The sequence below is a fragment of the Mesoplodon bidens genome, assembly GCF_964165515.1.
Source record: "Mesoplodon bidens genome assembly, chromosome: 10".
In the NCBI taxonomy this organism is placed as follows: Eukaryota; Metazoa; Chordata; class Mammalia; order Artiodactyla; family Ziphiidae; genus Mesoplodon; species Mesoplodon bidens.
Genome location: NC_138172.1, coordinates 32,094,028 through 32,120,565, shown reverse-complemented (window position 1 = coordinate 32,120,565; position 26,538 = coordinate 32,094,028). Strand labels below are relative to the sequence as shown.

Genomic DNA, 26,538 nt, shown 5'->3' with positions numbered 1-26,538 from the left:
TTGACACCTCTAGGAGGTAAAGGAAGGGAAGTAGTTATGGTCAGATAGTCATACGCAGAGGGTTTCTAGGGTCCTGGCAATATCCTATTTCTTGACCTTGGTGGTGGCAACATAGGTGTTCACTTTATAACTTTAACTATATGTTTTATACACTTCCAATATGTTTATCACATTTCACAATGACAAAAATATTTTAAAATATGTAAATTTAAAAATTCTTACCTTGATCCGTGAAACCAACTCATGAATTCTTACAGTCCGGGCTTTTTCTACATAAGATATGAGCTCCATCATCTCTTCTGTTGTCTCAGGGACTTTTAATGCATGCTCTTTAATTGCTTCAAATTCACTGCAAATACTGACATAATACCCTGCTTTATTATAGTTAGAGTAATTAATGCTATATCACACTAAAGAAATTTTATCATGATTACTATAAAATAGGAACTGTGATCCTAAAAAAATTGGTTAATTCACTAATATATCTTAAAATATTTAAGCACAACTTATCTGACATAACTCAGGATACATCATACATCTATAAAATCTACAAAATTAAGGTAACATTTTCTGTGTGACATACAGCATGCTTTGGATCAAGCAGCCCTACGTCTAAATCCTGCCTCAGTTGCTACTAGCTTTGAGAACTTATGTAAATCTCATAGGTTTAGCTTCCATATTTGTAAAATGAAGTTATTAACATTCATCTTGCAGGAGTGTTGTAATACAATAATGAATAATGAATGTAAAAGAGCCTAGCACATAGTACACTCTCAATTACTGGTAACTATAACTATAATTTTTAGTATAATCATCAGCTTAATTATTATTATTAGTGTCCCTTGTGAAATGCAGTAAGTAAAAAGATCAAACCTCTGTATACATTTAAAAATCTATGATTCTTTCAGAATATATATGCATGTAAGTATGAACCTAGATACCCTATAGCCATTATTCAACTAAATGTATATTTCATAGAATTTTTTTCCTTGTGCTTTGCAGTATCAGTACTGTCATGCCATTATTAGAAATATCAGAAAAAACCCTTGCAAAAACAAAGTACAAAAGAGGTAAGTGATTTAAAAATAAATTTTAGTTCATGCAGGTATTTCATTTATACTATGTGAGTAATTATACTTATTCATTCATCTAATAAATAATTGAGTACCTACAATGTGCTAAGCAAAGTTCTAAGCACTGGAGATATAACAGCAAATAGATAAGTCCCTATCATCATAAAGCTTACATTCAAGTTGATGAGAGAGACAAGAGCACATAAATATGTAATACAATGTTAGGTAGTAAAAAGTGCTATGAAGAAAAAAAAAAGCAAAGTAAAGGGATAAAGAATGATGGAGTATAGAGAAGGGGCCAGTATTTTTATATATAGTGGCCAGGAAGTATCTCTCTAGAGAGGTGATATTCAAGATGAGAGAAGGAAAAAATGAGTCATTCAAATACCAGGAAAAAAGCTTCCAAGGAAGAAAAAATAGCAAGGATTAAAGCCTGAGGTAGCGATAAGGTTCGCATAGTTTAGGAATGGCAAGCAGGGCAGTGTGAATACAAAGGAGAGGACATAACATGAAATTGTAGAGATGAGCAGGAATCATATAATGTAGGGCTTGACAGTTAATTCTTGATAATCAAAATTTTAGGAGGATGCGTTAATGTCAATAATGCAAAAAAGACAGATGATTCTACTGTGGGTGCTTTCTTCTTACTAGAGCAGAATCTGAGTCCCTTGGGAGTGACATTACATCAAAAGAAAAGGAGGCCAGAATTCCCTGGCGGTCCAGTAGTTTGGACTCTGTGCTTCGACTGCGGGGGCATGGGTTCGATCCCTGGTCAGGCAACTAAGATCCCACATGCCGCGTGACATGGCCAAAAACAAAAAAAAAAAAAAAGAAAGAAAGAAAAAGAAAGAAAGAAAGAAAAGAAAAGAAAAGGAGGCAAACAAGATTACTGAGAGCAAGGTGGCCCAAGCAGATACTAAACCAAACTATGAAGTAAGAAAATTGTTCTTTAATTATTATTAATTTATTTAATAAATTGTGCTTAACATAGTGGCACATATTTCCTCCTTTTGATGTTACCTATCTCAAGTATGGAACTTAAACAGGAAAGAATCAAAGAATAAATGAGGCAGAGGAAAATGGACTTTTCAGCTGCTCATGTGTCATGGGTTTATAATAAGATAGTTATTTTGTTGAAAGAATTTTCCAGAAAAGTGACAGATATTACAAAAATAAATACCAAAAAAGTCATGTCAAACACAAAATTTTTTTTAATTAACTATGGTATTGTCACTGCTCTTACTCAACAGGATTGTTAGAAATGAAGAGTCTAGTACTTTACCATCTTTGACATCTTTTTGTAGTATAATTTTGTACAAAGTAGAGCTGACCAATACTTAACTTTCTGAGAGTCATATATTTTTTATTCATTTAAAAATATTTATTGATGTGACAGCTCCCTTTATTGGGTGCCTATTCTAGGCCAAGCATGGTGACAGATACTTTACAAATGTTATTTGTGATCCTAACATTAGTCCTGCAAGTAAGGTATTATTTTTCATAGTTGGCACCGCAGGAAACTGAGGCTCAGGGAAATTAAGTAACTTGCCTAGAGTCACGGAACTAGTTCATGGCAGAGACAGGATTCAAATCCAGGTCTCTCTGATTCCAAGGCACATAATTCTCTTACATTGCTTCTGGGAAAATAAACATAATGGCTAACATTTCTTGAGTACTATGTTCCAGGCACTGTGCTAGGTGATTTATATAAATATTAGTTTTAATCCTTATAGAAGTTGCAAACTAAAAGTCCTCTGGAGCCAGACAGGTAACAAATAAGTTAAATTATTTGGAGGATCAGTTGCTTGAGCACTGGATGAACAAACCAGAGGCCATTCTCCCTGTCAAAGGGAAACTTTCTTCTCAACTGCATTTACCACTATAGGCCTAATGTGGCATGGTCTTCCCACTTTTTCAAGAAAAGTAAGAGATCTGGAGAGAGAGTGTGTGTGTGTGTGTGCGCGCGCGTGTGTGTGAAAACTCCTAATTTTGAAGTTTTGATAGCAAATTTAAAATTTGTTTAAACAAAATAAAAAACAATGTGAGACAAATAAAACACATTTGCATGACACATTCAGCTAGTAGGCCACTAGATCATGAATCCAATCTATAGCCATCCTGCCAACTAGGTATTACTGTCTCCATTTTACAATGCAAAAAATAAACTAGGTGACACAATAAGTCAATATTGTGGTCAGGAATGATCCCAGATCTTCCCAGTATCACTGAAAGTCTATGGTTTTTTCATTACCATGCAACCTGTATCCAAAAGCTGATGTATGTCAATTTCTTTTTTTCCAAAAATCTTGGGTTGCCTCAAAACTAGTCTCAAACAGTATCAAACGAAAAGAAACCAAACCAACAAGACTATAAAGAAACCCTCTTAGGAGGTAGCTATGGAGAAAAACTTTTAAGTACTTATATCTTAATCTTTTATTTTTAAACAAGAATTGTTACTAGCAAACTATTTCTTTTAGCCCTGTAATTCTCAGTTTGGCAACTAATTCTACTTACCTTTCATTTTCTTTCCTATGTTTTGAAGCTATGTCATTTAGTAATATGTTTGCGAAGGCTTTTGCTTTGTTTGTTAGGCCTGTCTTCAAATCTTCACAATCCAAACGGACCATAGGAAAATGAGCCCACTGAGGCAAAAGCATTATTTCTGAAGCAAGGCTGAAAAATTTTCCTACAAACTTAAAAAAAAGGATTTAAAACAAAAATGCTTAGAATTTTCAAATTCAGCTGTGATTGTACAGTATTACAGTGAAATTCTTAATTATATGATATAAATGTAAATTCATTTCTTTTTGCTAAGTGACTAAAATTTTTTCCATTATCACACAAATATTTTTTCAGCTGTCCTTTCATTAAGGAATTGACAAATCTACCAGCAAATATCCAATACGATGACATTTATAGCATCAATATCTGGACATGTCACAAGGTGAAATTTCCCTCTGTAACTATTAAAAAAATTATCATCAAAGCCAACTCATCTCTTGGTTTAAAAACAAATCTGTATCATGTGACAATTTGTGTAGCTGACTAATATCAATACTTGCTTGTGCCACTACTGATGCCTCACTGAAAATTCTAATTCAATCTTCAAGAAAATAAATATAAGAAATTTTTTGGTTTGGGTCAAAATAATCCAGGAGAGAAACATTGTGCCCTACTGTTACCAACATTCCAAGATATTGGAATTTATACAAATTCCTAATACCCAGACATTGGGATAATTTTTTTAAATGGAGCAAAGTAGTATGGAATAAAACCTGGCAAGTTATGTTGTGGTAAGTTTTATGGAAAGTGAAACATATCTACCAACTTTGGGTAACTTTGACTTAATTTCACAACCCATTTTTTTTTTTTTGCGGTACGCGGGCTTCTCACTGTTGTGGCCTCTGCTGCCATGGAGCACAGGCTCCGGACGCGCAGGCTTGGCAGCCATGGCCCACGGGCCCAGCCGCTCCACGGCACGTGGGATCCTCCCGGACCGGGGCACGAACCCGTGTCCCCTGCATCGGCAGGCGGACCCTCAACCACTGCGCCACCATGGAAGCCCCCACAATCCATTTTTTTAAAATTCTTTTTTAAAAAAATTTTTTGGCCATGTTGTATGGCATGTGGAATCTTAGTTCCCTGACCAGGGATTGAACCCACACACCCTGCACTGGAAGCAGGAGTCTTAACCACTGGACCATCAGGCAAGTTCCTCACAATCCATCTTTAATGTTGCCTCTACCTTCCTCCTCACCTCATCTCCACCCTCCACCAAAAGGCCTCATATTCCTTTTATTCTTCCTTAAGGATACTTTTTCTTCATTTCCCTCTCTCTCAAGCCTACCCTATTTTTCTAGTCTCCAGTATTTAGTGGATTGGGCTTAAAATTTTCAATGTTTAAAGGAAATGAGGATATTAATTAGTTACTTTAAAGACTATACTCAGTAGTCTTGGGTCTTGGTTAAAAATATACCAAATAGGGCTTCCCTGGTGGCACGATGGTTGAGAGTCCACCTGCCGATGCAGGGGACACGGGTTCGTGCCCTGGTCCGGGAGGATCCCACATGCCGTGGAGCGGCTGGGCCCGTGGGTCATGGCCGCTGGGCCTGCGCATCCAGAGCCTGTGCTCCACAGCGGGAGAGGCCACAACAGTGAGAGGCCCACGCACCGCAAAAAAAAAAAAAAAAAATAGTTGATAGAGCTGATGGCACCTGAGAAGGGAGAAAAGATGTTTTCTCATTCTCAAAGGCCATCATCCAGTTTTTCAGGGATGTAATTAACAGATATGGAAAATAAAATGGGCTGGATCAAAGAAAATATGGCAACTGGAAACAACACAAATGTCCATGTACAGTAGAATTGATAGCATATTCATATATTGGACTGCTATGCTATAATAAACTAGGACTATATGCAAAATATGGATGAATTTCATAATGATGAAAGAATAAAAACACAAAAAATACATGTAAAATGATATCTTTCATATAAACTTACCATGGGCAAAACTAAACTATATTATTTAAGAATGCATACATAGGTGGTAACTATAAAGAAAAGCAAGAAATGTCAGGATAATAGTTCCCAATAAAGAAGGGGGAAGATTATGGTTGGAAAGAGGCACATGGGTGGCTTCTGGAATACTGCAAAATTCTAACTTAATCTAGGTAGTTATTAAGTTATAATTACCTATAAACCTGTACATATATGCTTTACATGATTTTTGTATTATATTACACTTTTTAATGGAATATTTTAAATGTATAAAAGTAGGTAAAATGTACCCATTTTCCAGCTTCAACCATTATGAACTCATGGCCAATCTTGTTTTCTCTATACCTCTAACCACTCCCCTTGTTTTATTTTTACAAAAATCCCAAGCATCATATCATTTCCTCTACATATATGTGTAGTTCATAATTTTTTATTTCTCCCAAATAGGCATACTATTCACAACTATAGTATGTCATAATTGACAAAAAGTCCAGGGGTAGATCACTAAACCTAAAAGTAAATTTTTATATAGTTACATAAACCATCCAGAAATTATAAAATTCTAGAAAATTTCACAGCAAAATACTAGGCCTAAGAAGAGAATCACTGTGAAACCCAATGAAACATGTTCCCAGCCTAGAGATTTAGGGTTTCCAGATGCTAAAAGTTATGGCCAGGATCAAAAAATTTAGCTGTTAGCTCATAGAATATTTATTTTGCCTATTCTCTGAAGAGCATTGTATTGAGATATATGGTAAAATACAAATGAAAGAGAATATACCATCACTGATTTTTTAAAAGTAATAATGCATTTACGAATCCATTATGTATTTTTATAAACGCACAAAAACCAAATAAGGTATAAAGTATGCAAATTAGAAAAAACATACATTCATCTCATAGATACAAAAAAAGCATTTAATGAGATTGGTTCAAGATGGCAGAGTACAAGGACATGCTCTCACTCCCTCTTGCAAGAACACCAGAATCACAACTAACTGCTGAACAATCATCGATAGGAAGACACTGGAACTCACCAAAAAAGATACCCCACATCCAAAGACAAAGGAGAAGCCACAGTGAGAAGGTAGGAGGGGTGCAATCACAATAAAATCAAATCCCATAACCACTGGGTGGATGACTCACAAACTGGAGAACAATTATACCACAGAAGTCCACCCACTGGAATGAAGGTTCTGAGCCCCACGTCAGGCTTCCCAACCTGGGGGTCTGCCAATGGGAGGAGGAATTCCTAGAGAATCAGACTTTGAAGGCTAGCGGGATTTGATTGCAGGACTTTGACAGGACTGGGGGAAACAGAGACTCCATTCTTGGAGTGAACACACAAAGTAGTGTGTGCATCAGGACCCCGGGGAAGGATCAGTGACCCCACAAGAGACTGAACAAGACCTACCTGCTAGTGTTGGAGGGTCTCCTGCAGAGGCAGGGGGTGGCTGTGTCTCACCGTGAGGACAAGGACACCGGCAGCAAAAGTTCTGGGAAGCACTCCTTGGCATGAGCCCTCCCAGAGTCTGCCATTAGCCCCACCAAAGAGCCTGGGTAGGCTCCAATGTTGGGTCGCCTCAGGCCAAACAACCAACAGGGAGGGAAGCCAGCCCCACCCATCAGCAGACAAGCAGATTAAAGTTTTACTGAGCTCTGTCCACCAGACCAACAGCCAGCTCTACCCACCACCAGTCCCTCCCATCAGGAAACTTGCACAAGCCTCTTAGATAGCTTCATCCATCAGAGGGCAGACAGCAGAAGCAAGAAGAACTACAATCCTGCAGCCTGTGGAACAGAAGCCACATTCACAGAAAGACAGACAAGGTGAAAAGGCAGAGGGCTATGTACCAGATGAAGGAACAAGATAAAACCCCAGAAAAACAACTAAATGAAGTGGAGATAGGCAACCTTCCAGAAAAAGAATTCAGAATAATGATACTGAAGATGATCCAGGACCTCAGAAAAAGAATGGAGGCAAAGATCAAGAAGATGCAAGAAATGTTTAACAAAGATCTAGAAGAATTAACAAGCAAACAGAGATGAACAATACAATAAGTGAAATGAAAACTACACTAGAAGGAATCAATAGCAGAATAACTGAGGCAGAACGGATAAGTGACCTGGAAGACAGAATGGTGGAATTCACTGCTGCAGAACAGAATAAAGAAAAAAGAATGAAAAGAAATGAAGACAGCCTAAGAGACCTCTGGGACAACATTAAACACAACAACATTCGCATTATAGGGGTCCCACAAGGAGAAGACAGAGAGAAAGGACCCCAGAAAATATTTGAAGAGATTATAGTTGAAAAATTCCCTAACATGGGAAAGGAAATAGCCACCAAAGTCCAGGAAGGGCAGAGAGTCCCACACAGGATAAATCCAAAGAGAAACATGCCAAGACATATAGGAATCAAATTGGCAAAAATTAAAGACAAAGAAAAATCATTGAAAGCAGCAAGGGAAAAATGACAAATAACATACAAGGGAACTCCCATAAGGTTAATGGCTGATTTCTCAGCAGAAATTCTACAGGCCAGAAGGGAGTGGCAGGAAATATTTAAAGTGATAAAAGGGAAGAAGCTACAACCAAGATTACTCTACCCAGCAAGGATCTCATTCAGATTCAGAGAAATCAAAAGCTTTACAGACAAGCAAAAGCTAAGAGAATTCAGCACCACCAAAACAGCTCTACAACAAATGCTAAAGGAACTTCTCTAAGTGGGAAACACAAGAGAAGGAAAGGACCTACAAAAACAAAGCCAAAAAATTAAGAAAATGGTAATAGGAACATACATATCGATAATTACCTTAAATGTGAATGGATTAAATGCTCCAACCAAAAGACACAGGCTTGCTGAATGGATACAAAACAAGACCATATATATGCTGTCTACAAGAGACCCACTTCAGACCTAGGAACACATACAGACTGAAAATGAGGGGATGGAGAAAGATATTCCATGCAAATGGAAATCAAAAGAAAGCTGGAGTAGCAATACTCATATCAGATAAAATAGACTTTAAAATAAAGAATGTTACAAGAGAGAAGGAAGGACATGACATAATCATCAAGGGATCAATCCAAGAAGAATATATAACAATTATAAATATATATGCACCCAATATAGGAGCACCTCAATACATAAGGCAACTGCTAAGAACTATAAAAGAGGAAATCAACAGTAACACAGTAATAGTGGGGGACTTTAACATCTCACTTACACCAATGGACAGATAATCCAGACAGAAAATTAATAAGGAAACACAAGCTTTTAAATGACACAATAGACCAAATAGATTTAGTTTATATTTATAGGACATTCTATCCAAAAACAGAAGATTACACTTTCTTCTCAAGTGTGTACAGACCATTCTCCAGGATAGATCACACCTTGGGTCACAAATCAAGCCTCAGTAAATTTAAGAAAATTGGAATCATACCAAGCCATCTTTTCTGACCACAAAGCTATGAGATTAGAAATCAACTACAGGGGGAAAAAACACGTAAAAAACACAAACACGTGGAGGCTAAATAATACATTATTAAATAACCAAGAGATCACTGAAGAAATCAAAGAGGAAATCAAAAATACCTAGAGACAAGGACAATGAAAACACGATGATACAAAACCTATGGGATAAAGCAAAAGCAGTTCTAAGAGGGAAGTCCACAAGGATGTCCACTCTCACTGCTATTATTCACCATAGTTTTGGAAGTCCTAGCCATGGCAATCAGAGAAGAAAAAGAAATAAAAGGAATACAAATTGGAAAAGAAGAGGTAAAACTGTCACTGTTTGCAGATGACATGATACTATACATATACAGAATCCTAAAGATGCCACCAGAAAACTACTAGAGCTAAACAATGATTTTCGTAAAGTTGCAGGATACAAATTAATGCACAGAAATCTCTTGCGTTCCTATACACTAATGATGAAAAATCTGAAAGAGAAATTAAGGAAACACTCCCTTTTACCATTGCAACAAAAAGAATAAAACACATAGGAATAAACCTACCTAGGGAGACAAAAGACCTGTATGCAGAAAACTATAAGACACTGATGAAAGAAATTAAAGATGATACCAACAGATGGAGAGATATACCATATTCTTGGATTGGAAGAATCAATATTGTGAAAATGGCTCTACTACCCAAAGCAATCTACAGATTCAATGCAAGCCCTATCAAATTACCAATGGCATTTTTTACAGAACTAGAACAAAAAATCTTAAAATTTGTATGGAGACACAAAACACCCCGAATAGCCAAAGCAGTCTTGAGGGAAGAAAACCGAGCTGGAGGAATCAGACTCCCTGACTTCAGACTATACTACAAAGCTACAGTAATCAAGACAATACGGTACTGGAACAAAAACAGAAATATAGATCAATGGAACAGGATAGAAAGCTGAGAGATAAACCTACGCACCTATGGTCAACTAATCTATGACAAAGGAGGCAAGGATATACCATGGAGAAATGACAGTCTCTTCAATGAGTGGTGCTGGGAAAACTGGACAGCTACATGTAAAAGAATGAAATTAGAACACTCCATATCACCATATACAAAAATAAACTCAAAATGGATTCAAGACCTAAATGTAAGATTGGAGACTATAAAACTCTTAGAGGAAAACATAGGAAGAACACCCTTTGACATAAATCATAGCAAGGTCTTTTTTGATCCACCTCCTAGATTAATGGAAATAAAAACAAAAAAAACCACATGGGACCTAATGAAACTTAAAAGCTTTTGCACAGCAAAGGAAACCATAAACAAGACGAAAAGACAACCCTCAGAATGGGAGAAAATATTTGCAAACGAATCAACAGACAAAGTATTTATCCCCAAAATATATAAACAGCTCATGCAGCTCAATATTAATAAAACCAATAATCCAATCAAAAAATGGGCAGAAGACCTAAATAGACATTTCTCCAAAGAAGACATACAGATGGCCAAGAGGCACATGACGAGCTGCTCAACATCATTAATTATTAGAGAAATGCAAATCAAAACTACAATGAGGTATCACCTCACACCAGTTAGAATGGGCATCATCAGAAAATCTACAAACAACAAATGCTGGAGAGGGTATTGAGAAAAGGGAACCCTCTTGCACTGTTGGTGGGAATCTAAACTGATACAGCCACTATGGAGAAGAGTATGGAGGTTCCTTAAAAACTAAAAATAGAATTACCATATGACCCAGCAACCCCACTAGTGGGCATATACCCTGAGAAAACCATAATTCAAAAAGACACATGCATCTCACTGTTCATTGCAGCACTATTTACAATAGCCAGGTCATGGAAGCAACCTAAATGCCCATCGACAGATGAATGGATAAAGAAGATGTGGTACATATATACAATGGAATATTATTTAGCCATAAAAGGAATGAAATTGGGTCATTTGTAGAGACGTGGATGGACCTAGAGACTGTCATACAGAGTGAAGTAAGTCAGAAAGAGAAAAACAAGTATCACATATTAACGCATGTATGTGGAACCCAGAAAAATGGTACAGATGAACTGGTTTGCAGGGCAGAAACTGAGACATAGAAGTAGAAAACAAACGTATGAACACCAAGGGGAGATAGTGGCGTGGGGTGGTAGTGGTGGTATGATGAATTCGGAGACCGAGATTGACATGTGCACACTGATGTGTATAAAATGGATGACTAATAACAACCTGCTGTATAAAAAAATAAAATTAAATTTTTTAAAAAAAGCATTTAACAAAATCTATCACTCTTTTGTGGTAATAGCACTTAACAAACCAGGAATAGTAGCCAGTGTCCTCAGCTTGATAAAGAGTATCTAGGAAAAATCTACAACTAATATTATATTTAATGGTTTAAAAAATAATGTTTTCCCTCTAAGATCAAGAACAAAAAGGGTTATCTACTCTCACTACTTCTACCCAACATTATACCAGGGGTACTAGCAGGGTAATTAAGTAGAAAAAAAAAAATGAGGCATCCATATTAAAAAGGAAGAAATAAGACAATCTCTACTTGCAAATGACATATTATATATAGAAAACCCTGAACAATATACACACATACACATAAAACTATGAAGATTAATAAAGTTCAACAAGTTTGCAGGATATAAGACCAATATATAAAAATCAATTGTATTTCTAGACATTTGCAATCAACAATACAAAAATGAAATTAAGAAAACAATTCCATGTATAACATCTTCAAAAATAGAATACTTAGCAATTATATTTTATGAAACAAGTACAAGACTTATAGAACACAAAAATGTTGGGGGAAAATGGAAAAGCACAATATGATGGACTGAAATGATATAGACCAGCTTCCCTGTAACCTATTAGAAATATGCTCTATTATGTTCAAGAATGTAAAATAAAATATGAACATAATAAAGCAAAAATAATATTTACAAAATAATTGGGAAAATACAATATCTGAAATGAAAATGTTACTTGAGTAACAGCAGTTTAACACCAGAGAAGAAAGGATAAATGTATTTAATATTTTATTTATTTATTTATTTATTTTGATTTATTATTTTTGGCTGCGTTGGGTCTTCATTGTTGTGCACGGGCTTTCTCTAGTTGCGGCGAGCAGGGGCTACTTTTCATTGCAGTGAGCGGGCTTCTCATTGTAGTGGCTTCTCTTGTTGTGGAGCACGGGCTCTAGGCATGCAGGCTTCAGTAGTTGTGGCTCGAGGGCTCAGTAGTTGTGGCTCGCAGGCTCTAGAGCGCAGGCTCAGTAGTTATGGCACACGGACTGAGTTGCTCCACGGCATGTGGGATCTTCCTGGACCAGGGCTTGAACCAGTGTCCCCTGCATTGGCAGGCAGATTCTTAACCACTGCGCCACCAGGGAAGAAGCCCTTAGTGTACTTAAAATGATGGAAAAGAACTATCCAAAATGAAGCATAGAGAGAAGAAACTGAAAACTATGAACAGAACTTCAGTAACCTCTGGAATAATATCAAACAGTCTAATATACATGAAATTGGAATTCCAGAATTGGGGGAAGGAAGCAAACAAAAAAAATTGAAGTAATAATGTCTGAATATTTTCCAAGTTTGATAAGAACTAAACAGACCTAAGAATCTCAACAGTATTTCTTCTCAAACAAAAGAAATAAAAAAGAAACAATATAAAAGCACTTCACAGTCAAATAGCTGAGAAGCAACAAAAAAGAGAAAATCTTAAAAGAAGCCAGATTTTTAAAATTACAGAAAGAAACCCAGAAAACACTTCCAGCATGACAACATGAGGAGCTCTGTGGACCTGCTCCCCAGTGAAACTGGTGAAAATTATTTTAAAAACAAGCATTTAATTTAAAGCCTCTGAAAATGGTCATAAGAGTATACAGAAAATGAAGAAACATCTATTCATGAAAATCTATGAATATTTGGTAAGAAAAGGGAGAATCTGTGGTATTTGAATCTGGATTGCTCCCTCCCTCCATGTTCCCAGCTCAGCAAGGTTGAAACTCCACTCCAGATAAGTGCACTCAAGAACACAGGGCTATCTTTCCACACAGGTTCCAGCTGGAGGGCTTAAATAGCTGTTGATAAAGCTATGTTCTTGGTGAGTACAATTAGAAGGTGGGGACTCCCTTGTTCCACCCAGATACCACTCATGGAAGGGAGGGTCTACCTTGGTCATGGTACCACTGAGAATACTGAGACATCAACCACACTTTCCTTGGCTGGTAAGGTGAAGAAAGACAGGAAAACCTCAGGTTACGGCTCTCCACTCCACTGAGGGTTCAACCCCTTCAGTGGGACTGTCACTGAGAGAAGCATGTCACTATACCCATTCCCAGCTCCAGGGCCTTGGCTCAGAGATTTTGCCTGGAAGTGAAGGGGAAGCAGGTCATAAAATAGAAACCTCCTAATCTTTTCCCAAAGGAATTGACTTCATTTGCAATAGAGCATGGAAAAGTTCAAGCCTAAGTGTGCCCTCAAAAACATTGGAGGTTGTGGTAGGGAACAACTGTGAGGAAGATTCAGGGATTTGGTGAAGATTTGGGCTAAATCACAGACCGGCTAGTTTGAGGGAGAGAGCCAGGGAAGGAGACTGCTGGTAGAAGCCCTCCTAGGGTAGAATAATTATCACTCACTCACCCTGGGAACTGCTCTTTCAAGGGAGTCTGAATTTGATTAATCAGTAGAGCAATTTATACTTCCATGGCATTGTTGAAAACAATACAACAATTAGCCAACAAAAAGTGAAAACTAACAGCTATGTGTGGCCAGAGAAAGAGAGAAGAAAGCCATTTGAAAGCATGGCCTCCCAGGATGACTTTGGGTACACCAAAAACTGTGGCTCCTGGAGGAGCAACATCAAAGGCTTAACACTTCAGAGGGTGGGGGAGAGAAACAGCCTTCACTAAAATAATCTACCCAGACACTAAACAAATAAACAAGCAAATAAAAATAACAAACTGGACGGGGGAACAGGGCCTAGAGTTGCTACAAGATATTATCTAAAATGTTCAGATTCCAACAGAAAATTATGAGACATACAAAGAAACAAGAAAGTAGGACCCATACACTGGTTTTAAAAAACGCAGGCAACAGAAACTGCCTGTCAGCATAGCCAAAAACAATCGAATTTAACAGAAAAAAACTTGAAAGTTGCCATTACAAGTACATTCAAAGAATTAAAGGAAATCATGCTTAAAGAAGTAAAGGAAGGTACAATGACCATGGCTCATCACATAGATGAAAGGTTTAGAAATTATTAAAAAAAAAAGAACTAAATGGAAATTTTGGAGTTGAAAAGTACAATAACTAAAATGGAAAATTCTCTAGAGAGGCTCAACAGTAGATTTGAACTGACAGAAGAAAGAATTAGCAAACTTGAAGGTAGATTGATAGAATTTATGCAATCCAAAAAACAAATGGAAAAAAAATGAAGAAAAAACCAGAGCCTCTGTTAAATATGGGACATGATTAAGTGGACCAATGCATGTGTAAGGAGAGTATCAGAAGGAAGCACAAGAGAGAGAGAAAGGAGCACAAAAAATATTCAAGACCACAGTAGCTGAAAGATTCCCAAACTGATTGAAAAACACCAATCTACACATCCAGTAGTTCAAAGCACTTTAAGATAAATGCAAAGAGATTCAGAAACAGACACATGATAGTAAAAATACAGAAAGCCAATGACAAGGAGAAAATCTTGAATCAGCAAGAGTTAAAAACTGTCAACCAAGAATTCTAAATCCAGAAAAGCTATCTTTCAAAAATCAAGATAAAATAAAGATATTTCCAGATATACAAAAACTGATAGAATTTTTTAAGCAGACCTGTCTTATAAGAAATACTAATGGGACTTCCTCAGGTTGAAAGCAAGTAACCCCAGATGGTGATTCAAATCCATAAGGAAAAACAAAGAGTACCAGTAAAACAAATTATGTAAGTATAAAAGATAGTATAAGTACATATTTTTCTCCCTCTTTCTCTTAACCAATATTAAAAAGAGTTGTATAAACAAAATGTATAATACACATCATATATATCTATATTGTATATAATGTATAAAATAACATGTACAATAATGTATTTTTGGGCATCTAACATAGAAATGTAAATATATTTTAAACATAAACGTAAGAGTACAAAGAAGAAAGGTGGAGGCAAAGCTGTACTGGGCTAAGGAAATGACTACAGATGGTAAAGTAATAATTATAACAATGTATTGTTGGGTTTGTAACATTAATATATGTAATATGTATAACAATAATACCACAAAAAGGGGGAAAGTGTATAGAACTATATAGGAATAATGTTTCTATATCTCACTGGAATTAAGCTAGCATAAATCTGAAGCTATTTAAGTTAGGCTTCTCTCATAACCCCTAGAATAAACACTAAAAAAAACTTATTTAAAAATTGAAAAAAATCATTAAAGAAATGTAATTGCTTCATTAGAAAATATTCATTTAATGTAAAAGAAAGCAGTAAAAGAGGAAGAATAGAAGAACAAAAAAGACATGAGAGATCTAGAAAACAAAAAGTAAAATAGCAGACAGAAATAAAACTATATTAATAATGATAAAAGTGAATAAATGACCGGGACTTCCCTGGCAGTCCAGTGGTTAGGACTCCACACTTCCATTGCAGGGCGCAAGGCTTCGATCCCTGGTTGGGTAACTAAGATTCTGCATGCCGTGCAGTGCAGCCCAAAAAAAAAAGAAATTCAATTCAATCCTAATCAAAATCCCAGCTGGCTTCTTTACAGAAATTGATTTTGAAATGTACATGGAAATACAGAAAACATAGAGTATTCAAAATAATTTTGAAAAAGAAGAAAAAAGTAGAGAACTTATAATTAATACCTAATTTTAAAACTTACTGTAAAACTACAGAAATCAAGATTATGGTATTGGCATAAGAATAGATCTATAAATCAATGGAAAAGAATACAAAATCCAGAAATAGACCCACAAACATAGAGTCAATTGAATTTCAATAAAGATGTCAAGATAATTTAATGGGGAAAAGACGGTATTTACTTTTTTTCTTTTTTTTGGTTTTGGCTGTGTTGGGTCTTCATTGCTGCACACAGTCTTTCTCTAGTTGTGGCGAGCAGAGGCTACTCTTCATTGAGGTACGTGGGCTTCTCAGTGCGGTGGCTTCTCTTTTGTGGAGCACAGGCTCTAGGTGCGTGGACTTCAGTAGTTGTGGCACACGGGCTCAGTAGTTGTGGCATGTGGGCGCTAGAGAGCACAGGCTTCAGTAGTTGCAGCGTGTGGGCTCAGAAGTTGTGGCTCATGGGCTCCAGGTGCGTGGGCTTCAGTAGTTGTGGCACATGGGCTTAGATGCTCCTAAGCATGTGGGATCCTCCCAGAGCAGGGATCAAACCCATGTCCCCTGCATTGGCAGGCGGATTCTTAACCACTGCACAACCAGGGAAGTCCCAATGATGGTATTTTCAATCAATGATGTTGGTACAGCTTGATAATCACATGGAAAAAATTGAACCATGACTCATATTCCACACCATATGTTAAAATTATGTATGATGGGTAACGGACCTAAATGTAAAAGCTGAAGCTATAAAACGTCTAGAAGAAAATATAGGCACAAATCTTTGTGACCATGGAGTAGGCAAACAAAAAGATAGATAGGACCTTAAAAAGAATGAACCTTAAAAGAAAAAATTGATAGACTGGAATTCAATAGAATTTAAAATGCCTGCTCCTTGAAAGACATGGTTACAAAAAATGAAAAGTCAAGGCACATACTGGGAGAAAATATTGCAAAATATTTTGCAGATAAAAGACTTTTAGCCAAAATATATAAAGACCGCTTAAAACTCAATAATAAGAATTTTATAATAATATAGCCCAATAAAATAAATCCATTATAATTAAACAATAAGAATAAAAACACAACTTAAAATATAAAAATTACTAGAACAGACACTTTATTTTTAAGAAGATACATGGGTGGTAAGTAATACATTAGAAGATGTTCAGCATCATTAGTCATCAGTGAAATATAAATTAAAACCACAATGAAACAACCAATGGGTCACTGAAGAAATCAAAGAGGAAATTAAAAAAAACCTCGAGACAAATGAAAATAGAAACACAATGATCCAAAATATATAGGGAAAACAAACTTATGGTTACCAAAGGGGAAAGGGGGTTGGGGGATAAATTGGGAGTTTGAGATTAGCAGATGCAAACTACTATATATAAATTAGATAAACAAGGTCCTACTGTAGAGCACAGGGAACTATATTCAATATCCTGCAATAAACAATAATGGAAAAGAATATGAAAAAGAATATTTATATTTATATATATGTATAACTGAATCACTTTGCTGTACATCAGAAACTAACACAACATTGTAAATCAACTACACTTCAATAAAAAATATATATATATATAAGATACAGCAAAAGCAGTTCTAAGAGATAAATTATAGTGATACAAGCCTACCTCAGGAAACAAGGAAATCCTCAAATAAGCAATTTAACCTTACAGCTAAAGGAACTACAAAATGAAAAACAAAATATAAAATTAGTAAAAGGAAAGAAATAAATATCAGCGTGGAAATAGAGATTTAAAATTAATAGAAAAGATCAGTGAAAACAAGAGTTGGTTCTTTGAAAAGATAAACAAAATTGATAAACCTTTAGCCAAACTCATTAAGAAAAAAAGAGAGAGGGCCCAAATAAATAAAATCAGAAATGAAACAGAAGTTACAACTGACTCATAGAAATACAAAGGATCACATGGCATTGTTACCAACAATTATAAGACAATAAAATGGACAACCTAGAAGAAATGGACAAATTCTGAGAAATGTACAATCTGCCAAGACTGAATAGGGTAAATATAAAATATGAACAGACCAATTACCAGTAAAGTAACTGAATCAATAATTTTAAAACTCCCAACAAAGTCCAGGACCAGACAGATTTGTAGGTAAATTCTACAAAACACTTAAGAGTTAACACCTATCCTCAAACTATTCCAAAAAATTGCAGAGGAAGGAATGCTTCCAAATTCATTACATGAGGCCAGCATCACCCTCATACCAAAACCAGAAAAAGACAACAGAAAAAAAGAAAATTACAGGCAAGTATCACTGATGAACATAGATGCAAAAATCCCAAACAAAATATTATCAAACTGAATTCAACAATACATTAAAAGGCTCATATACCATGATCAAGTGGGATTTATCCCACAGATGCAAGGATGATTTAATAACTGCAAATCAATCAATGTGATACACCATATTAATGGAATGAAGAATAAAAACCATATGATCGTCTCAATAGGTGCAGAAAAAGCTTTTGGCACAATGCAAATTCCATTTATGATAGCAACTGTCAAAAAAATGTGTATAGAGGAAACATACTTCAACATAATAAAGGCTATATTACACAGCCAACGTCATACTCAATGGTGAAAAGCTGAAAGCATTTCCTGTAAGATCAGGACAAGACAAGGATGCCCACTCTCACCACTTTTGTTCAACATAGTATAGGAAGTCCTAGCCACAGCAAACAGACAACAAAAAGAAATAAAGGGCATCCAAATTGGAAAGGAAGAAGTAAAACTGTCACTGTTTGCAGATGACATGATAACCCATATAGAAAATCCTAAAGACACCACCAAACTAGTGTAAGAAGTAATAAATAAATTCAGGGAAGTTGCAGGATGCAAAATTAATATACAGAAATCTGTTCTGTTTCTACATGTTAATAATGAACTATCAGAAGGAGACATTACGAAAACAGTCCATTTACAATTGCATCAAAAAGAATAAAATACCTAGTAATAAATCTAGCCAAGGATGTAAAAGACCTGTACTCTGAAAACTATAAGACATTGATGAAAGACATTGAATCAACACAAACAAATGGAAAGATATACCAGTCTCATGAAGTAAAAGAATTAATACTGTTAAAATGACCATACTTCCCAAGGCAATCTACATATTCAGTGCAAGCCTACCAAAGCATCAATGGCATTTTTCATAGAACTAGAACAATTAATTCTAAAATTTGTATGGAAACACAAAATACCCCATATATTGTATCCCTAATTACCTGCTCTTCAGCCATTTGGGGTTTATTTGGCGTTCTCTGAACACCTCTAAATACTTTTGGCCTTTTCTTATGTTACATTTCCTCTCTTCTCCACCTATAAACATCTACTTCAAAGTCCAGCCCGCTTTTCACTTTTTCTAGACACCACCAATTTCAAAAGCAAAAGTAATCATTCCTTCTTGTGAGCTTCCACAACACTTTGTCCCTATCTCCATTCTAGTACTAATCTCAGTATATTACAGTTGTTATTTCAATGTCTGGCTTCCATGCCAAATATAAGCTCTTGAGGATAATGCTTTTGTATTATTTATTTTTGCATCACCAAAATCTTGCTATGTCTCTGAATGTGATGAAAGATATTTTTGTTGAATCAATGAATGAGTTAAATGAATGACTAGGAAAATTATTAGATGAACATATGAGTTTACTAAAATGACGTTTTGAATAAGAAATTCTGTTAACTTAGACTGAAGCATTTATTTTTAGAATAAAAAGATCTTAATTTTAAAAAGAAATTCAAAGACATTAATGAAAAACAGAATTAACACTTACCTCTGTGTATTCATCAAAAGTATGATCTTCTGCCTGAAAAGTCTCTATCAGCTTAACTGCAGTCCCATCAAGGAGCCAATTGTATTTTTCAACTGAAAATTAATAATCTAACTTAAATCTCAGTAACACCCTCATAAAAAGGTAAAGTGCTTTTTTATATAGTCATAGAATGGAGTAGCCTATTCAATTAAATATTATTAATAGACTATTAACATACACTAATAGGAACAGACAGAATAACATAAAATAGACTTAATAAGCAAACCAGGTTAAAGGAAGACTTTTAAAATAAAGATAATAGGGTATGTAAAATAACTTAGAGGTACAGATAAGCCAGTCAATAAAAGGTTTTGGTTAACAGAATGTCAAATAACAACTATCTATCCTGAGCCCATAACACACTTGAGAAGGCTACTGAGCTGCAGACTCTTCAAAACTATTCTTAGAAATTACCTTGCTTTTGCCCTTGATTTAACTTTCTCCTTATGCCAACAACTCTTCTCTCTACATTTTGGCTTTATGACCCTGCTCCAGTTAACATTCACCCTTTGGACTGAACAACAGAACTCAAGTTTCTTGGGTTTGATCCATGACTCTGCCAAAAGCCATGCCTATGCTCACTTCTGGCTCTCTGCTCTTTCATGACAGATCCAGACAAGCAAATAACTGACCAAATTCTAGTAAAAATAAAATGGCATTCTTTTATGGCAAAAAAGAGATATAATATTATGTGTCATATATACCATATGTCTCATAATGTTTTCTTGCACCTTCTAAGTTATGATGTACTGCCACCTTCAGTGTATCAAGAGCCCATTGTAATACATGTTCAGGAAGTTCTGTGTCAAGGTTCACAGTTGTTGAAGTTCCTGATAGCCAAGAGGGTACTGTTTGGACATTCTAACATAAATAAAAATGACAATTCATGAAATAAATATCTGTTCAATTGATCTATATGTAGATCTTATACTATACTTTTAAAAATTCATTTCAGATTTCAGCGGTCCAAGAAAAGATAACTTGATGCAAAATAATGATTTAAAATTGTCGTAGTCTAATATAAAACCTTAGTTGGGTTAGTTTTCTATCATTCAACAAATATTTATTGAGGAACTATAATGTTGAAGTGATTATACTAGAAAGCTCTAGAAAGAACAAACATGACTTGGATCTTGTCCTTAAGAAGTTCACAACTCAGTAGGGAACATGAGACATGCACAAAAATATCAATTCATAACTGCAATAAAACTTATAAGAAGAAAAAAGTCATCTCAAGCCAGGAAACTTTCTCAAAGAGAAAGCACTTTTAACTTAAAATAACCTGGAGGATGGAAGGAAAACAACGAGTTATAACATTTTATGTACATATACACTTTATAGAGCTTCAAGTCAATTTAAAAGTTCAAAAAAGGCCATATAAAGAAACCCAATGGGCAGAGCCACAGATGTAGAAAACAAACTTATGGTTACCGGGGGGTAAGGGGGAGGGAGGGATAAATTGAGAGATTGGGATTGATATATACACACTACTATATATAAAATAGATAACTAATAAGGACCTACAGGGAACTCTACTCAATACTCTGTAATGGCCTATATGGGAAAAGAATCTAAAAAAAAAGACTGAGTATGTGTATATGTATAACAAATTCACTTTGCTGTACACCTGAAACGAATGCAACATCGTAAACTAACTATACTCCAATAAAAATTTAAAGAAAAAGAAACCCAATGGATAAGAAAAAAGAAATACCTGCATAGCTTCAGCTATTCGCTCAACCAAACCCAAAACAACATCTTCCAAATCTTGAAAAGTAGGATAAAATTCCATTTTATCATCATCAAACGTCAATTCCATCTTAAATATTGGCAGCCCTCGTTGATCTTCTTGGTCAAAGAGATTTACAAATCCTTCTACAGTTCTCGTTAAGAGCTCTTTTAGCTGCATGATGCCATAAGTTATTACTTTAGAAAGTACAAACTGAACCTTTAACTAAAATCAGTAGCCTATTGCCTATAATTAATTCACTCTACCAATCCATTTAGTCCTGAAAATTATCTTCATTCAGCACAATATGTTCTTAATAAATATAGTCTAAAATAAATAGGACAATGTATACAAACTTTAATTTTTCTATAGAATATCAACAATCTTAAAATGGCAAACTCAGAATCTTCTACATCCTTTAGTAATTCTGTCCCTGGTACAGAAAAAGTTCCAGAAGACCCAACAATATGGTAAAGATTGAGGGGAGGAGAGGCCTGAAACCTGAGTTTGGGGGTGTCATGAGGTGACATGTATATGGGGCAAGGGACAGTAGTGTACTAGAGCTAGCACCTACAATTATAATAGCCAATTGTTAAACATTCAAGAATTTTGTGAGCCAGATACTAACTCTTGGATGCTTGAAAATCACCATGGTGGGAATATTTACCCCATGGAAATTGGCAAACACTACAAACCAGGGCTTTTTCTCCTGGGGTCAGATTTCCAGCACATCACTAGGTGAGAGTGAAGCCACTGGAACTTAGAAATGTGCACTATAAGTTACCAAACTATGAATAATGCTTTCTTTTGCAGAAACAACTATTAGAAATTTAAGCAAGGTAGACAAACATATATCTAAATAATCTTCAAAACATTCCTCATCTCTTTACTTCTTATCATATAATCATAGTCCTCTTAAGAGGATAAAGGTAAAAAGGAAATCATGTATATTCGTTACAGTATTACATACCAGATATATATATATATATATAAATTCCCTTTAAAAATGGCAAACTTTGGGCTTCCCTGGAGGCGCAGTGGTTGAGAATCTGCCTGCCAATGCAGGGGACACGGGTTCGAGCCCTGGTCTGGGAAGATCCCACATGCCACTGAGCAACTAGGCCCGTGAGCCATAACTACTGAGCCTGCGCGTCTGGAGCCTGTGCTCCGCAACAAGAGAGGCCGCGATAGTGAGAGGCCCGCGGACCGCGATGAAGAGTGGACCCCGCTTGCCGCAACTAGAGAAAGCCCTCGCACAGAAACGAAGACCCAACACAGCCAAAAATAAATATAAAAATAAATAAATTAATTAAAAATAATACAGCAGGCTTGGAAGTCCTTCTACCTGTGTTTTAAAAACAATGGCAAAATTCATGGAATCTTTGGAGGTCTTTACCAAAAGGAAAAGTTTTTATTCAAAACTATTTTTCTAGGATTACATTTCTATAATAGTAAAAATTCAAGGAGCCCATAAAATAATTGTATAAAATTCATATTCTTTCTGTTTGTCATTTAAAGACGATCAATAACGTTTCGAACCAAGATTTTACTGAGAACAAAACGAGAATCAATTAACTTGTAATTTCATAAGTTCAAAAATATGTTCACTAGGATAGTACTTTTGTTAATTTACTCCAATAAAGCTATAATTAGCTTATAGCTTTTAAGCATGAATCCAGTAATCAATCATAATATTGACACATACTTCTAGACTTACCTCTCATTTTATTTTTTATTTTTATTATTATTATTTTTAGATTTTATTTATTTATTGGCTGTGTTGGGTATTCATTGCTGCGCACGGGCTTTCTCTAGTCGCAGCACGTGGGGCTACTCTTCGTTGTGTTGCGCGGGCTTCTCACTGCGGTGGCTTCTCTTGTTGCGAAGCAGGGCTCTAGGCACACAGGTTTAGTAGTTGTGACTCACTGGCTCTAGAGCACAGGCTCAGTAGTTGTGGCGCACGGGCTTAGTTGCTCCGTGGCATGTGGGATCTTCCCAGACCAGGGCTCGAACCCATGTCCCCTTCATTGGCAGGCAGATTATTAACCACTGCGCCACCAGGGAAGCCCTTACCTCTCATTTTTAGGCTGCTTCCAGAAATAAAGCATTTTTCTGCTAAAGTTATTTAAACAAAATTATAGTAAAAGTCTTTCTTAATTTATTTCAAAATAATTATATAGCACTATATCTAAAGAAGATTTATTTAAAATACTAAAGTAACTTCAATAACATTTTCATTTAAAATATACAAAACCTATTTACCTGATTTGACATAAGTGTGGAAACACAGTTATAAAATGCATCCAGTTTCTCAGGTTTAATGCCTTCTAGTGACTCCTTCTTGGTAAAGAGACTTATAACCTTTGGATACCAAGTGTTTATTATCTTCTCTTCTGCCTTTCTAGCTTGTTTTGATAAATAATTTTTCAGTGATTCACAATCAATTGGGCCTTTACCTCTATTTATGAAAAAAAATGATTTAAAGCAAACAATAGATATTGGTCATGATACAAAACTGTTGAAAAAAGTAAGATAAATTAAAATTTTTTTTAACCTAAGAAAAGTCCTGAGTATTTATCAATCAGTTTTTTAAATTATATAGTCAAAATATAAAGACTCAAGCAGGAGACATTCAAATTTTAAATGTTAATTAATAAATATGGGATTTTACCTAATTCCAGTTAAGTCTAGCAAAACGGTATTGGCAAATGTTGTATAACCAAGGTCCAATAACATTTTCATAGTTGGATGAACAATGTACAAACTAGCTAATATTTGATTTCTTGTCTGCAGATAGTTAGAATGCCAAAGCTTAGAATAATCCAGGTCTCTGGAAAAGCAAAACACCATATCAAACAGGATTCAAATGATACATTCTAAATTTTAGGAAATAATATTTATGACATGGAATTAGTATCAAAGTGAGAAGACTGGGGATTGAGAAGAGAGAAATGTACTCAGCAATGGGAAACTTAGGAGATAAGCATGTAATAAAAATACATCAAGATTTTGAGAGTTCATTATCTTTGGAGAGACCAGAGATCATTTGTGGGTAAGGCAGGCTAATGGGCCAGACATGAGCTCTCTAACTTCCATTGTGCTCTGGCTCAGTTACCCTGGGTAGAGATAAACAAACTCAGTCCTTAGGATTGGGGAGAAGAGACGGAGAAATCTGTCTAGCATACTCCAAAGCTTACTTAAGGCTAAGTTGAGTTATACATCCATAAATGTTCCCACTAATTGCATAAGCAACAACTAGATAAGTTCAATGTAGAGGATACCTCTGGGGGAAAAAAAAAACAGTAGTACTATTTTTTTTACATGTTTTCAAAATTTTTGAGTTTCACAGTTGTAACCTTGAATGTACGATCAGTTTATTTTCAATCTGTTATCAAAACCTAGATACAGTACTGTTTTATAAAAATTTTACTTACACAGGGGATTCACGTAAAGGGCCTCCTTCATCTTCAAGCCATTTAACTGGAGGTCTCACAAGAACACTCCTCACTCAAAAAAAAAAAAAAGTATATATATACATATATTTGATAGATAGATAGATAGATAGGTTAATACTTCTTGAAAATCTTTGCAAGACTTAACTGAAATCAAAGTTTCTAACTTTTGATAATGGATAGTATAGTTTAATATGAACCAAAATGAGTATAAGAAAAAAATCCCTTATGTGAAACAAAATCATGCTCTTGGTACTATTTTGGCCCTGCTTTGGAGGTGAATTCAGATACAGTAAAGCTTTAATAAGTTCTCAGTTTTTCTCATCTTATCTATTCAAAGGTCACTGGCATGGCCACTTAAAAAAATTAATCCAATTAAAAACTGCAAAGGTTAAATCCCTAATAAATCTCCCCAAACACATTAATATTTTCTTACAATCCTGTAAATAGTATAACCATAAAGACAAAGTAAAAAATTAAAAAGCTATTAAGCACATAAAAATTACAAAAAGTACCCTTAAAAACAGTGTCCTTAAATTACAAAGATTTGACTAGGTTATAGGCTCAAAGTTAAAACTTTAAAAATATCTAAGAAATACATATAGCTAAACATATAATGTTCATTATTCATATTTCTACTTTCGATTGGGAGAGGTGGGGAAACAAGCAAGCTTGGCGTGTGTTAAATGTCACTTACCCAAATATCTCTTCATGCTTTTTTCAAAATCACTTGACACCTCATTTATGAGACTTTGAATGAGTTCTTCTCTTTCTTTCCCTTCCTTTAAAGACTCAGGTATCAGCATTAGCATGTGATCCAGCCATTCCTGCTGAATAGGTACTATGGGACTACTCTCTACACATTGTTTCAAATAAATATAGTTGAACTGAGAATGTAATAAGAAAAAATTAAATGTTCTAAATGGTGTAGTATTTCAATGATACATGTGAAATGTAGCATTTCAGAGTAAAAATATTATGAAAAATAACATGTTTTCAGAATAAAAATATTTTATCCAAAAGTACAACCTACAAAGAAACTACTTTATATTTTTATTTATGATGAATTCTCTCCAAATTAATGTTCTTAGTATACTCTTCACTTTCTCAAGGCAAAACAAACATCCTTAATCTAACTTACTATTCCTTCATTTAACAAATATTCATTAATTCAACAAATATTCAGGTATTGTTCCAAATGCTGAGGATATAGTAATAAACAAAACAGACAAAGCCCCACTCTCTTGGAGATACTATTCTGGTATAATAGCATCATAATGTAATTTCAAAAATTCTCCCATAACAATGAGTAGTCTGACAAAAATAGACATGAACAAATGGAAAGACAGTACTTGATCTTGGTAAAGATATTTTAACATCATGAAAATTTAAAGTTGTCCCAAAATCAATTTAATGCAATACCAATAAAAATATCTATACACATTTTTAAGAAACTAGACAAGTAGAGACTAAAGTTCAAGTGGAAAAATAAATAGCCAAGAAATCCCTGAGAAATAATATTTATAAGGAAGAACTATCCCTAGGAGACATTAAAACATACTATAAAGTCTCCGTGATGAGAATACTGTGGTACAGGTACATGAATAGACA

General features: G+C 35.2%; 1 protein-coding gene across 4 annotated transcripts in view; it reads right to left on the bottom strand.

Moving 5' to 3' along the window:
- Positions 1–26,538, bottom strand: part of DNAH12 (dynein axonemal heavy chain 12) — a 213,395-nt gene that overhangs the window by 157,282 nt on the left and 29,575 nt on the right. For 3 of the 4 annotated variants that reach the window (XM_081247432.1, XM_081247433.1, XM_081247431.1), the window contains exons 5-13: positions 25,625–25,814; positions 24,910–24,982; positions 24,147–24,305; positions 23,738–23,933; positions 21,461–21,649; positions 20,451–20,607; positions 19,708–19,799; positions 3,588–3,766; positions 223–358 (exon numbers count right to left, since the gene is read on the bottom strand). In XM_081247432.1, the coding sequence (XP_081103558.1) occupies positions 223–358; positions 3,588–3,766; positions 19,708–19,799; positions 20,451–20,607; positions 21,461–21,649; positions 23,738–23,933; positions 24,147–24,305; positions 24,910–24,982; positions 25,625–25,814 (1,371 nt within the window). Of the gene's footprint in view, positions 1–222; positions 359–3,587; positions 3,767–16,551; positions 17,339–19,707; positions 19,800–20,450; positions 20,608–21,460; positions 21,650–23,737; positions 23,934–24,146; positions 24,306–24,909; positions 24,983–25,624; positions 25,815–26,538 lie in introns of those variants that run through there. The other variant, XM_081247434.1, reaches the window with a different exon arrangement.